Raw genomic sequence first — 10724 nt, forward strand, 5'->3', positions numbered from 1 at the left:
TGTGTGAATTGGGGTTCAGCATGACACCAAAGTGTGTGTGTGGGGGGGGGGGGGTCCACTTGTTAAGACATTTACACACATGAACTTGAAGCCCGAACACACACTCATTCAATAAATTTTTATCATTCAGACATCGTTCCTCAACCACATATGATTGAGGATTGAGGGTGATGAAAGCCAGTGTGTGAGTGAGTGAGTGAGTGAGTGAGTGAGTGAGTGAGTGTGAGTGAGTGAGAGTGAGGGGGGGGGGGCATGAAAAGTTGAATCAGCAGTGAGCAGCAGCAGCCAGGCCAGCTGTCATGGGATGGGGAGGGATGGGGGTGAAGAGTTTCTGTGTGGGTGGGTGTGTGGAGTGGGTGGCAGGGGTGAAACCAGAGGATAGTGACTACATCCTGAGGCCAGTCTGGGCAGACTGGGACCAGGACTGCAAACCAAAACATTACCTCTGCTGCTCCGGCACATAGACAGAGCCACAGGGCTGTAAAACGTAGGCAGTGTCAGTCAGACAGTCCCCAAAGAAAAAAGGGAAACCAACCACTTCACTCCACTCTGAAATATTATATTATATATATATATATATATATATATATATATATATATATATATATATTTTTATGTTGTACATAGAAACAGAACAGGCCACAACTAAAAGACTAACTGACAGAGACTGAAATGTTAAATGCAGTAGAGTGCATGATGTACGACAAAGACTTTGACAAAATACATTTTGGTTGTGGTGTGTGTGTTAATATAAACTGTGCACACAGACATGGGTGTGTAAACACACTGCTCATGTCGCCAGCTGTTGCTACCTGCTAGTGGTGCATCCTGGCGGCTGGTGTCCCAAATCAGGGGGGACAAGGTGGTGCCGAGCGCCAGCAAGCTGGAAGAGGTGGGGTGGAAAAGCACCAGCTCCAGCCGGCCCTGACCCGGACGCAGGGTTAGCTCGGGACTGCTGGGCTGCTGCAGCTCTGGATCACACAAACGCCACAGCTTCACCTGCACACACAAAGAGAGGGAGATGTCGAAATAGTACGTGGCAGGGTCGCTTACACTTTCCCACACCTTACAATTCAAAACCAGCAGAAACCTCTTCTCCATCCACTTCACCTTCCACTTTGATGGAAAAAGTCTGCAAACCTCAGTGAAGTTCTGCTCCTTTGAACATTAAGTCAGTAGTTATGGTCTGTCTGCGCCAACAGCTGCATTTTTTTTGTTTGAAGCCACACCAGACAAGACAGGCTTGTATGACTAACCCAGCAGACAACTGTAGTCAGTTCTGCTCAATTGCGGACATCTCGATGTAGATGCAGCACTGCATAATTCAGGGTTTGGGTTCAGCTTTGGATTTCTGGTTAATGCTGACATATGAGTGCAGACAAAATGAAACTGTGTTATAATGAGTTCATTATAAGTCAGTAAAAATACATTCCTTCAGTTATATTTCACTCTAATTTACTTGTTCAGCACAACCCAGTTGGCAAAACAATATGCCCTGCTGGCAAAAGATAAGAGGAATGAAAGTGCGCTGCAAATCCCGGGCACTGCAGACCCCTCCGGTGTGTGTGTGTGTGGCAAAAGTTGTGTTTACACAGGCCCCTGAGGTAAACCTAGCTGCTGAGTCTGAAGATGCAGGCCCACACGCAGCAAATTCCGGTAAGCTAGGGTACCTGTGGCTGAGGATAATGTGCTGAGAGGAGGGAGTCTTCAAAAGGTTTCAATAACAAAGAACCGAGCAGGTTCATTTCGCATTCAAAGCCCGGGCCAGGAACAACAAAGCCTGAGAGGACGGGAAATGGACTTATGTGCAAGTATACGCCAACAAGATAAAAACAAGATCAATGCAAAGAAAGAGAAAAAGAACAAATGAAGGATGGAGGAGGAGGAAATCAAAGAGCTCACCATTTCATCTCCGGAGCATGTTGCCAGGAGACTTTCATCAAAAGGAGAAAAGTCCATATCAGTCATCAGATCTGACAAAGAGGAGGGAAAACAAGAGGAAAATAAAAATTAGATCAGGGTTACAGTTTCATCTGCGATGGACTGGCGACCTGTCCAGGGTGTACCCTGCCTTCGCCCAATGTCAGCTGGGATTGGCTCCAGCCCCCCGCGACCCTGTATGCAGGATAAGCGGTTGACGATGGATGGTTACAGTTTCATTTCATTTCAGAGCAAAGGCATTGACATTTCTCATGTGATTAGTTTTTTTTTAAGCAGACCAGAAAGTCCTTGAGAGTTGGAGTGGTGGCAGTTATGCAGAGGGAGAGAAGAGGATTGAAATTCAACCTTTATTTTATCTCGAGGAATCATTGAGGACATGCCCTCATTTACAGTGGTGTCGAGAGTAAAGTTAAAACTGAATAAAGGTCAAGAACAACAACAACAACAACAGAACACAGACGTGCTGACAAAAAGGATAAAGAAAAACTACCAGAATGGCAGGAGATCTGAGTGACTGTCCATTGGCCATCTGAACCTGGTTTGACTGAGGACAGGCCCAGCATTCCTCCACCTGCAGACACATACACAGAAAATGTCACTGATCACACTTTAAAAAGACTGCTTCCTTTTTTTCCCCTCATATGACCTGAAAATCCATTATTTCCACCCAGCTCATTGTGATTTTTTGGGGTCACAACTGGGCACTGTAAGTGAATGTTTCTTCTAAACAGTAAAGCTCCAGTGAACAAAAATGTGGCCCAAGATCTCGCAATATCTAAAGCGTGACTATATTTCTCGTCCAGGTGAAACGCTGTCTCACAATATAAGTATTTGTGAAATTAGCACAGAATGCCCACGACACTTTTAAATCGTTTGCGGGCAGCATTTTGGGTACCCGGTGGAAAAAATATACAGCGACAGAGTGACAGACAAGACACGAACAATGTGTAAGCAACATTTCAAAATGCACCTGCATTGTGTTGCATTATGTGATTTTCAGGCAAATAAAAGACTTGATTCATTCGTCTCCATACTCTGATTACATGGGCTGAAAATGTACATAGTGGATCTTTCTGTCTACATGAAGTAAACATTACTGTTGAACACACTTTTATAGCCTTACCAGCCTGCTCGGTATTGAAGGCCACCAGCTTGGCGCTCGCTTTGATGTGGTTCCCCTGGGAGGAGAAAGAACCACCTCGGACATTGTTGATCCATTCCTGGATTTAAAGACATGGAGAGGGATTATACTGGATGAAAATAGGGTATAAAAATGCACACAGATAACTGGGGTTAGCAAACATAAAAGGGAAGAAAAGAAATGTAATTCAGGCCCAAGTGTTTCATCGGATTACAGTGTAGTGTAGAACCTGACATGTCTACACAAGAGCATAGCCAAAAACTAGCTACACTGGAGGACACAACATTAAAAAAAACATTGTTTATCTGTTTCATAATATTAAGGAGCGCACATGACCAAGTTGCTGTCACAGCTAGAACAAAATAAAGTGAACATGGAGACAAACAGGAAGGATCTAGCTGAGAGCACGCACACATAACTGCCTCTGAATGAGCAAACCATTGAGGAAGTGGAAAGGCTCCCTGCGTTGCACAGTAGAGAACTCTTAAAACCTCTTTCATAACATTAATGAGGCAAAAGCAGCAAGAGGACAGAGCGTCCACACACAACACAATCCAACAGTTAGGCTACTGCTGCGCCGCTCCTCGGAAAAAGAGGCCAGCCATGACAGACTTTAGGCCTACAGAGGGCTGAAACTGCTCTGCTGAGGAAATGTGCAACACCCTGTTTATGCATCCATGCATTTCAAAGCACCCTTCAAAAGCATGCCTCTGTCTTAACAGGATTATATATTCTGCATATGTGTCAAAAGACAAGTAGACATGATGCAAATGTGTTACTGCTGTGACATAAGCTCACACCCATGCTGTGTGTTTAAGTTGGAAATAACAGCACCCAATAAATAATAATCCTCAACTTGATTTCTTCTGATTTAGCCACATATAAGGTTGTGCTTATTATTATTATTATTATTAAGATTATTAGTCATGACTTGCATAGGAGGTGGAGGTAATCCATTTAGCATTTTACTGTGAGTGTACCTTGTATCATTACATGTAACGAATAAACTTGATTGATAGATTGTATTACTTTCTCCTGAAATCTCAGTAGGACTTCAAACAGATTCGACTCTTTCAATCAGTCAAAATAATATCAAGGACGCTTCTTATATTATTAGAATGCTCGTCTTCCCTCAGTAAATCCACTTGGATCAGCATGTCCAAAATCTGATAGCTGTTTTTCAGCATTTTTCTCAGGATGAAAGAGTTAGACTCAACACCTTTTGCTGGCAATCCATCCACAGGCCTATGATTAGAAAGAGCCTTGGCAACAAAAACTGCATTCAGGGGACTATGGGACACCTCAGTGGGAGCCAAGTAAGAGCTGACTAAATTGATTCCCAGACTATTCCTGTGACTGCTCTCTCAAACCATGAAGGAAAATCAAGCTGCTCTGGATAATCTGAGGAGAAAGCTCTAACTCGTTTTTTATTTCTTGTCTCTTTAAATCCCCATGAGCCGGCCTTTCCTCTCACTTTCTGCTCCTTGCCCCATTTTCTCTCTTGTACAATGTTTGACATGAAAGCTCCTGTCACATGACTGGAATAGATACACACATATTCATTGGGCTTTCTGTTTCAAGGGGGCTACTTTAACGTTCACAGCATTTAAGCACCACCTGCTGTCTCAGATCCTGGGCAGAGATTGGAGAGACACCAAGACCATCCACTGTCTCTCTACATGCCAGGCATTTTACTGCCTTTGTAAAAACAAGGTTGGGGATTATATAATCCACCTAGGTAAGGAGCTGCAGGCGCTGCGATTTGAAACAAATGGGTCAAAAGGACGCTAAAAAATGGCAGGTTTACATGTTAGTATGCAAGACACTCCAGTGTCGTCCAGACACGTCGCCTATTGCAGCCCACAGGTCAACTATCACAAATGGAGGCATCATGAAAGTAATGCCACTTATCGCATTTGCCTTTCAAATTTTAATCTTCCACATTGTAAACCTGTGCAGGTCAAACATATCTCCAAGTTTGCAGTAAAAAATTGTGCAACGCCACATAATTATTGAAATCAATAATCAATGAGAAACTCAGTCAGCTATAATATAATAGCATGATGATGGGCGTCAATACAACATCCGATGTGGGCTAGCAGCTCTATGCAACCACATGGCTCGTAGTGTTCACCAGCAGCCCATAGTTCGTGTAAATAATAGTGTGTGAATCCAGATTTTCGTTTAGTTCTCTCAGAACTATGCAGCCCTCCAGATGCAGGAAGTTCAACATCACTTGCACATGCAGGCGTTCCCCAAAACACCGTTCAAGTAGCACCGCTAATAACCAATGCTAATGTTAGCTAGGCAACTGGCACTACCCAGACGCTCGTGAGCTACTCACATCTTTCTTGGCAATTTTCGGAGTGGTGTTTTTGAATTTGGACGTCTTAAAGCGATTCATGCTGCCCTCTCAAATTGACTTTCGTGCCTTCCGGGTGTCTCTGTCGAGCTGGTTGGTACTCGGCAAAGAGGACTCCTGCTACAGCTGACAGTTCAGGGTGGCCGCGCAGTGTCTGCTCGCTTTGCACCACAGCGCTGCGCAATTGGGCGGCGTTTACTTTTTACAAACACTACAGAACACCCTGCTGTCAAGCGCTACCCCGGGTCTTAAAACAGGTGCATCCTTTTGTACTTTACACTTGTGGCACTCGTTTTCACAACGACACTAAAATAATGTTTTAATACTTTTAGTCAGTCTTAATTGTTATCTGTTGGAGCCCTTTGCTTAGAGTTAAAACGAGTATCAATGAGATGTAAGTTAACTTTTGCAACTCGTTTTTCTTGAGAGAGCACCATCTTGAGTCAGCCAGAACGTCTTTGCGCCCTCGGTGACGCCCACTCCGCCTTGGACATGCGCAGTCACGCCGGAGCAGCGCTAGATGAAGGAATGATGGCGTCCTCGGCTGCCCGCTGCTCCTCACGCTGGATTACAGTCATCGTGTCCTCTGGACATCGCAGGGCCGCCGGCGCAGTTGTGTGCGTTGGCCATGGCGGGGTCCGGAGTATATCTACACTGGGAGCAGAAACATTGTGGCGGGGAGGAAACCTGATGTGTGGCGGAGCAGGGAAAGCGTTGACATTGAGAGGGCTGTCAGGTGAGAGGGGTAATGTTGTATTAGCCATATGGTATTGGCCTAGGCTAGGCTAGGCTAGGCTAGGCTTGTTGTCGTTTCTGCTTTACTCGTGACGCCGGGTAAGACAACTTGATAACAGCTCAAACTACAAAGGTATTAAAGAGAAGATGAGCTTGTAACACAACCGCATATATGCACGTAGACATAGTGAATTATGTGATGCAATCAGTTTAGCTTAACTTAGCTAACTTTGGTTTGCAGGCATCAAGTCGAATTTGCAAGGGATGAGGCCAGTGTTACATCATATTGTGCGACCCACCAGATTCTGTTCGCCATATACCTTAACCTGAACTTATCGATAGACCTCACCATAACCAAACCACAAGGGGAACTCGCCAAGACTGGATTTCAGAACTTGTTGTTCTGTCAACAATCTTTGTTGTCGGCAGAGCCACTTGCATATTGTTTACAGCTTATACTGCAAGGGAATCCTGTCCTTTGCCTTACTGTTCTAAATGGTATTTACTTATTACCCCGTTTTGGCACTTCTAGGTATCAAATCGCCCCATGCTGTCTCCACACTGTCCTTTCACACAAGTGCCCCTGTTAGCAGTAAGCAGGACTTCTACCAGGTCCTTGGTATACCTCGCACATCAACCCAGAAAGAGATCAAGAAAGCTTACTACCAGGTCAGCTTTGCCCTGACATAAATTCACAGCTCATATTGGCTCTCAGATAATCAATCATCACAGTAGCTGACGGTGTGTTTGCTGTCCCTTAGATGGCCAAAAAGTATCACCCTGACACCAACAAAGATGACCCACAAGCCAAGGAAAAATTTGCTCAGCTGGCTGAAGCTTATGAGGTTTGGTCTCAGTCAAGCTTTCACTTGACTCATCTACTGTATAGTTTCCCTTATGTGTTCTACAAATAGTCATCTCCTCCACCACTACACATGGACCTCTTAAACTTTGCTCCATGTTTCTCTCAGGTCCTGAGTGATGAAGTAAAGAGGAAGCAGTACGATACCTATGGCTCAACAGGCTTTGACGCTGGTCAGGCCGGTGGAGGGCAGCAATACTGGACTGGACAGACCAGCCACGTGGACCCAGAAGAGCTCTTCCGCAAGATCTTTGGGGAATTCTCTGGAGGCCGTGGCTTTGGAGACTTCAATGCCATATTTGATCAGCCACAGGAGGTTAGTGGGATACTGTGATGTAAAACAGGAGTGAAATTAAAGCCAAGGATCGCCTTTTGATTTTGCTTTTGGGATCTTACCTGCTTCTCATTTGGTCATTTTTATTGGTGCATGTTCAGAGTGATGCATCTCCAGCACCCTTTCTTCTCCCTAACACAGTACATCATGGAGCTGACGTTCACTCAGGCTGCAAAGGGAGTCAACAAAGAGATATCTGTTAACATAGAAGCAGCCTGCGAACGCTGTGATGGTAAAGGCCATGAGCCAGGCACCAAAGTTCAGCACTGCCACTTCTGCAACGGCTCCGGCATGGTAAGAGCTCTGACTCAGCTTTTCTTTAAAGAGTATTTGCGTTTTATTCCTAACGCACATATTGTCCTCCATGTAGGAGACAGTGAACACGGGCCCGTTTGTGATGCGCTCCACGTGTCGTCGCTGTGGCGGCAAAGGCACGGTCATCTCCACCCCCTGTCACTCCTGCCGTGGGGCGGGGCAGACCAAGCAGAGGAAGGCTGTGATGGTTCCTGTGCCTGCAGGTCAGTCTCACTTAACTGTCTATTGTACTGTTTACGTACTGTAAATACCTAAAGGAAATGTTTTTTAATCACTATTAATGAGCATGAATGACATGAAGTCCCTTCAATGGCTTTAAAGTACAACTATACTGCTGATCATAATTCATACTTTTGTATGAGAAAGCTGTTGTATTTTTTTTCTGGCACCATCTAATTCTAAATCTACAATCTTAAAAATGAGTTTCATAACCTTACATATTAACGTGCAACAGTGAAAATATTCCCCACATAATAGAGCCATGTTAGGAAAAAAAAATCAAGTTTGATCATTGGCTGTAGTTAAATCTGTGGGTTTTGTAAATCGTAATGGTCATAAGGAAAGCAAAAGTATGATGGTTCGTATCCTTAAAATAATAGTCCACACAAAGTCTCTTGAGGATGAAATCAGGGTGACCACGCGTCTGCCCAACTTTCGCGCCCAAAGGGGGGTGAAGATTGATTTTTACACTTAACGTGCTGCTTGATGGTTCCGTCTTCTCAAATGTGAAAATTTGCTGCTTTTCCTTGTCTTAGAGTTAAAAACTGCACATCTCTAATGTAGATCGTGTTTGTATTTGCTTTAAGGAGTGGAGGATGGTCAGACAGTCAGAATGCCAGTTGGTAAGAAGGAGATCTTCATCACGTTTAGGGTGAGTATCTTCAGCAACTCCTCAGCCATTAGCACTGATCTCTCACAACAAATCCTGAGCCAGAAAATAAACAAGCTCTTCATGAAGTGCATGTCCACCTCACAGCCGCTATAACGGGATTGTCTTGTATAATGTAGTGGCGTGGGCAAGTGAGAGACATTGAGCTTGTCTGAGCTGGTTGACTTTGATTGTTGTGATTGATTGTGTTTACGCTCTGGCTTGGCGTCCAGGTCCAAAAAAGTCCCCTGTTCAGGAGGGACGGTGCAGACATCCACTCTGACCTTTTTATCTCTGTGGCCCAAGCTATCCTGGGCGGCACGGCCAGGACACAGGGCCTTTATGAAACACTAAACTTATCCGTAAGTAGACGGCTAATAAATTCTCAGGTTTCTCCTGACAGTGTAATACATGACTTGATTTTCCTCGTCTTCAGATCCCTGCAGGCATCCAGACAGACCAGAGGATTCATCTGGCAGGGAAGGGAATCGCTCGTGTCAGCGGCTATGGCTATGGAGACCATTATGTCCATGTCAAAATAAAAATACCCAAGTAAGACTCCACAGACAAACGTGCCTTGTTCATCTTTTTTGCTGCATTCATACCAGATAGAGCCATAAGAGGGCCTCGTGATGGAGTACTATGACTTGTTGTAGTCTAGAATAAAAGGGATATAAAAAAAAAAAATAGTTCCCTATCACAAGGATCATAAGATGTTGTTTTCCTGCGCAGGACACTGACAGACAGACAAAAAGCTCTGCTAATGAGCTTTGCTGAGGATGAGACAGACGTTGAGGGGACGGTGAACGGTGTCACTGCCACCACCACAGGTAAGAGGACAATCTCAGTGACTGACGACCTCTGACCCTGCTGTTTTGCTTGATCTACTGAAATGGAGGGGGTTAGGAAAGGAAGTTGTGCTTGGTCGTTAAGCCTTGTTGATGCAGTGTTAATCTCTGTCCAGATGGGGGCAGCAGTGGTAAGCGGTCTGAGGCAGGGCAAAGCAGGCATGGCAAGAAGGAAGGAGAGTTGAAACAAGAGGGGGGCTTCTTCTCCAAATTAAAGAAATTGTTTAGTTCTTCTTGACAGCCACAAACCAGGTAGGACTAGAATTTATTCGTTTCTCTCACTCCACTTTTTCTGTTCTGTTCTTCACAAATGGATGTGATGCATTATGCAACAATTACCTTGTCATTATCTGGTTTGTGGCTGTCATATAAACACTAATGCATGCACCCCTGCATTCAGCTGGATGTCCAGCCAGCCTGAGATGTCCTAAATGTCTGGTCTGCATCTTTTATATGCCGTTTTGTTTTTTTAAAATGGGACTGCTTTGGCAGCAAAATGTTTTTAAAAGTTAAATTTACCAAGAATCCATTTTACAACCTTTTTCCTTTTCCTCCTTCTCAAAGGTAAAAGGTCATCCTGGAACTGACAAGCTTCATCAGTAGGGCAGAGGGGTGGACGGCGTAAAGTAAGAACAGCCATATTATAAAGGAGCAGGTGCTTCAGGAGTATTGGATGTGGTCCACAGAGGTTCTGGAACGCATCAGTACGGACCTACCTACCCAGTCCTGCAGTGAATAAGGCAGAGGATTACCTGCTCTATAACTCTGCCAAAGTGAATCCACACACAAGAGGGTGTTCAGGCGCACAAATCACCTCTCTGTCAAATGTCCATTGAGGCCATTTGGGCAGCAAAGACTTTAACATTTATTGCAACAGTCGGTCCATGTTGGTTTTCAGTTTATCATCAGTAAGAACAACATGATACTAAAAGAATCCATGCGCACAGAAATCAATTATTGTATTGACAGATACAACAGATACAGTTTTTTGGGGTGGGGTACGTGAAGCTCCTATCCTTTTAGTTCTGTATGATTTGGCTGTGTTTTCATGAATACTTATGTCTGCAGTAGTCTCCTGTCTCAGATTAAGGAACTGTGGTTAGATAAAGTTGACTCGGGCTTTCCTTGTCTGTGAACACTGATGACCGGACTGTCCCTCTTTTGACCCTTTTTAAAAACGAGAGTAAATTCACTTGAGTTCTGCACCTTCATTGCATTTGTACATACAGTAGACAATTGTGGATCATAAAGTTGCATCAATGTGTGACATAGAAGAGATGTACTGTACGTATATAATAAAGCTATGGTCTGGGAAAAA

The 10724-nt window shown here is 44.3% G+C and overlaps 2 protein-coding genes across 4 annotated transcripts in view; one reads left to right on the forward strand and one right to left on the reverse strand.

Annotated features, from left to right (window-relative positions):
* The window catches only part of LOC123957023 (mitochondrial import inner membrane translocase subunit tim16-like), a 112868-nt gene extending 107260 nt beyond the window's left edge, over positions 1–5608 (reverse strand). The window contains exons 1-5 of one of the 2 annotated variants that reach the window (XM_046029650.1): positions 5427–5593; positions 3065–3161; positions 2432–2512; positions 1903–1973; positions 813–999 (exon numbers count right to left, since the gene is read on the reverse strand). In XM_046029650.1, the coding sequence (XP_045885606.1) occupies positions 813–999; positions 1903–1973; positions 2432–2512; positions 3065–3161; positions 5427–5486 (496 nt within the window). In that variant the 5' untranslated portion in view covers positions 5487–5593. Of the gene's footprint in view, positions 1–812; positions 1000–1902; positions 1974–2431; positions 2513–3064; positions 3162–5426 lie in introns of both variants that reach the window. The other variant, XM_046029628.1, reaches the window with a different exon arrangement.
* A 293-nt stretch (positions 5609–5901) lies between these two features.
* dnaja3a (DnaJ heat shock protein family (Hsp40) member A3a) lies at positions 5902–10724 on the forward strand. 2 transcript variants are annotated; one of them, XM_046029658.1, is made up of 12 exons: positions 5902–6180; positions 6712–6848; positions 6941–7024; positions 7151–7357; positions 7517–7669; positions 7746–7893; positions 8497–8561; positions 8792–8920; positions 8995–9110; positions 9291–9388; positions 9523–9658; positions 9971–10724. In XM_046029658.1, exons 1-11 carry the CDS (start codon positions 5937–5939, stop codon positions 9642–9644), a joined length of 1503 nt encoding a protein of 500 aa, XP_045885614.1. In that variant the 5' UTR covers positions 5902–5936; the 3' UTR covers positions 9645–9658; positions 9971–10724. The 2 variants fall into 2 exon arrangements, with proteins under 2 accessions (XP_045885614.1, XP_045885616.1); XM_046029660.1 differs by lacking the exon at positions 9523–9658 and having other exon boundaries at positions 5909–6180.

Source organism: Micropterus dolomieu, linkage group LG02 (genome assembly GCF_021292245.1).
Source record: "Micropterus dolomieu isolate WLL.071019.BEF.003 ecotype Adirondacks linkage group LG02, ASM2129224v1, whole genome shotgun sequence".
NCBI classification, from domain to species: Eukaryota; Metazoa; Chordata; class Actinopteri; order Centrarchiformes; family Centrarchidae; genus Micropterus; species Micropterus dolomieu.

Excerpts from the sequence above, each read along its gene's own strand:
- dnaja3a (XM_046029658.1), top strand. The coding sequence starts at position 5,937 with ATGCGCAGTCACGCCGGAGCAGCGCTAGATGAAGGAATGATGGCGTCC. Across the intron at positions 6,181-6,711 it reads GACATTGAGAGGGCTGTCAG|GTATCAAATCGCCCCATGCT; the intron begins GTGAGAGGGGTA and ends TGGCACTTCTAG. Across the intron at positions 8,562-8,791 it reads AGATCTTCATCACGTTTAGG|GTCCAAAAAAGTCCCCTGTT; the intron begins GTGAGTATCTTC and ends CTTGGCGTCCAG.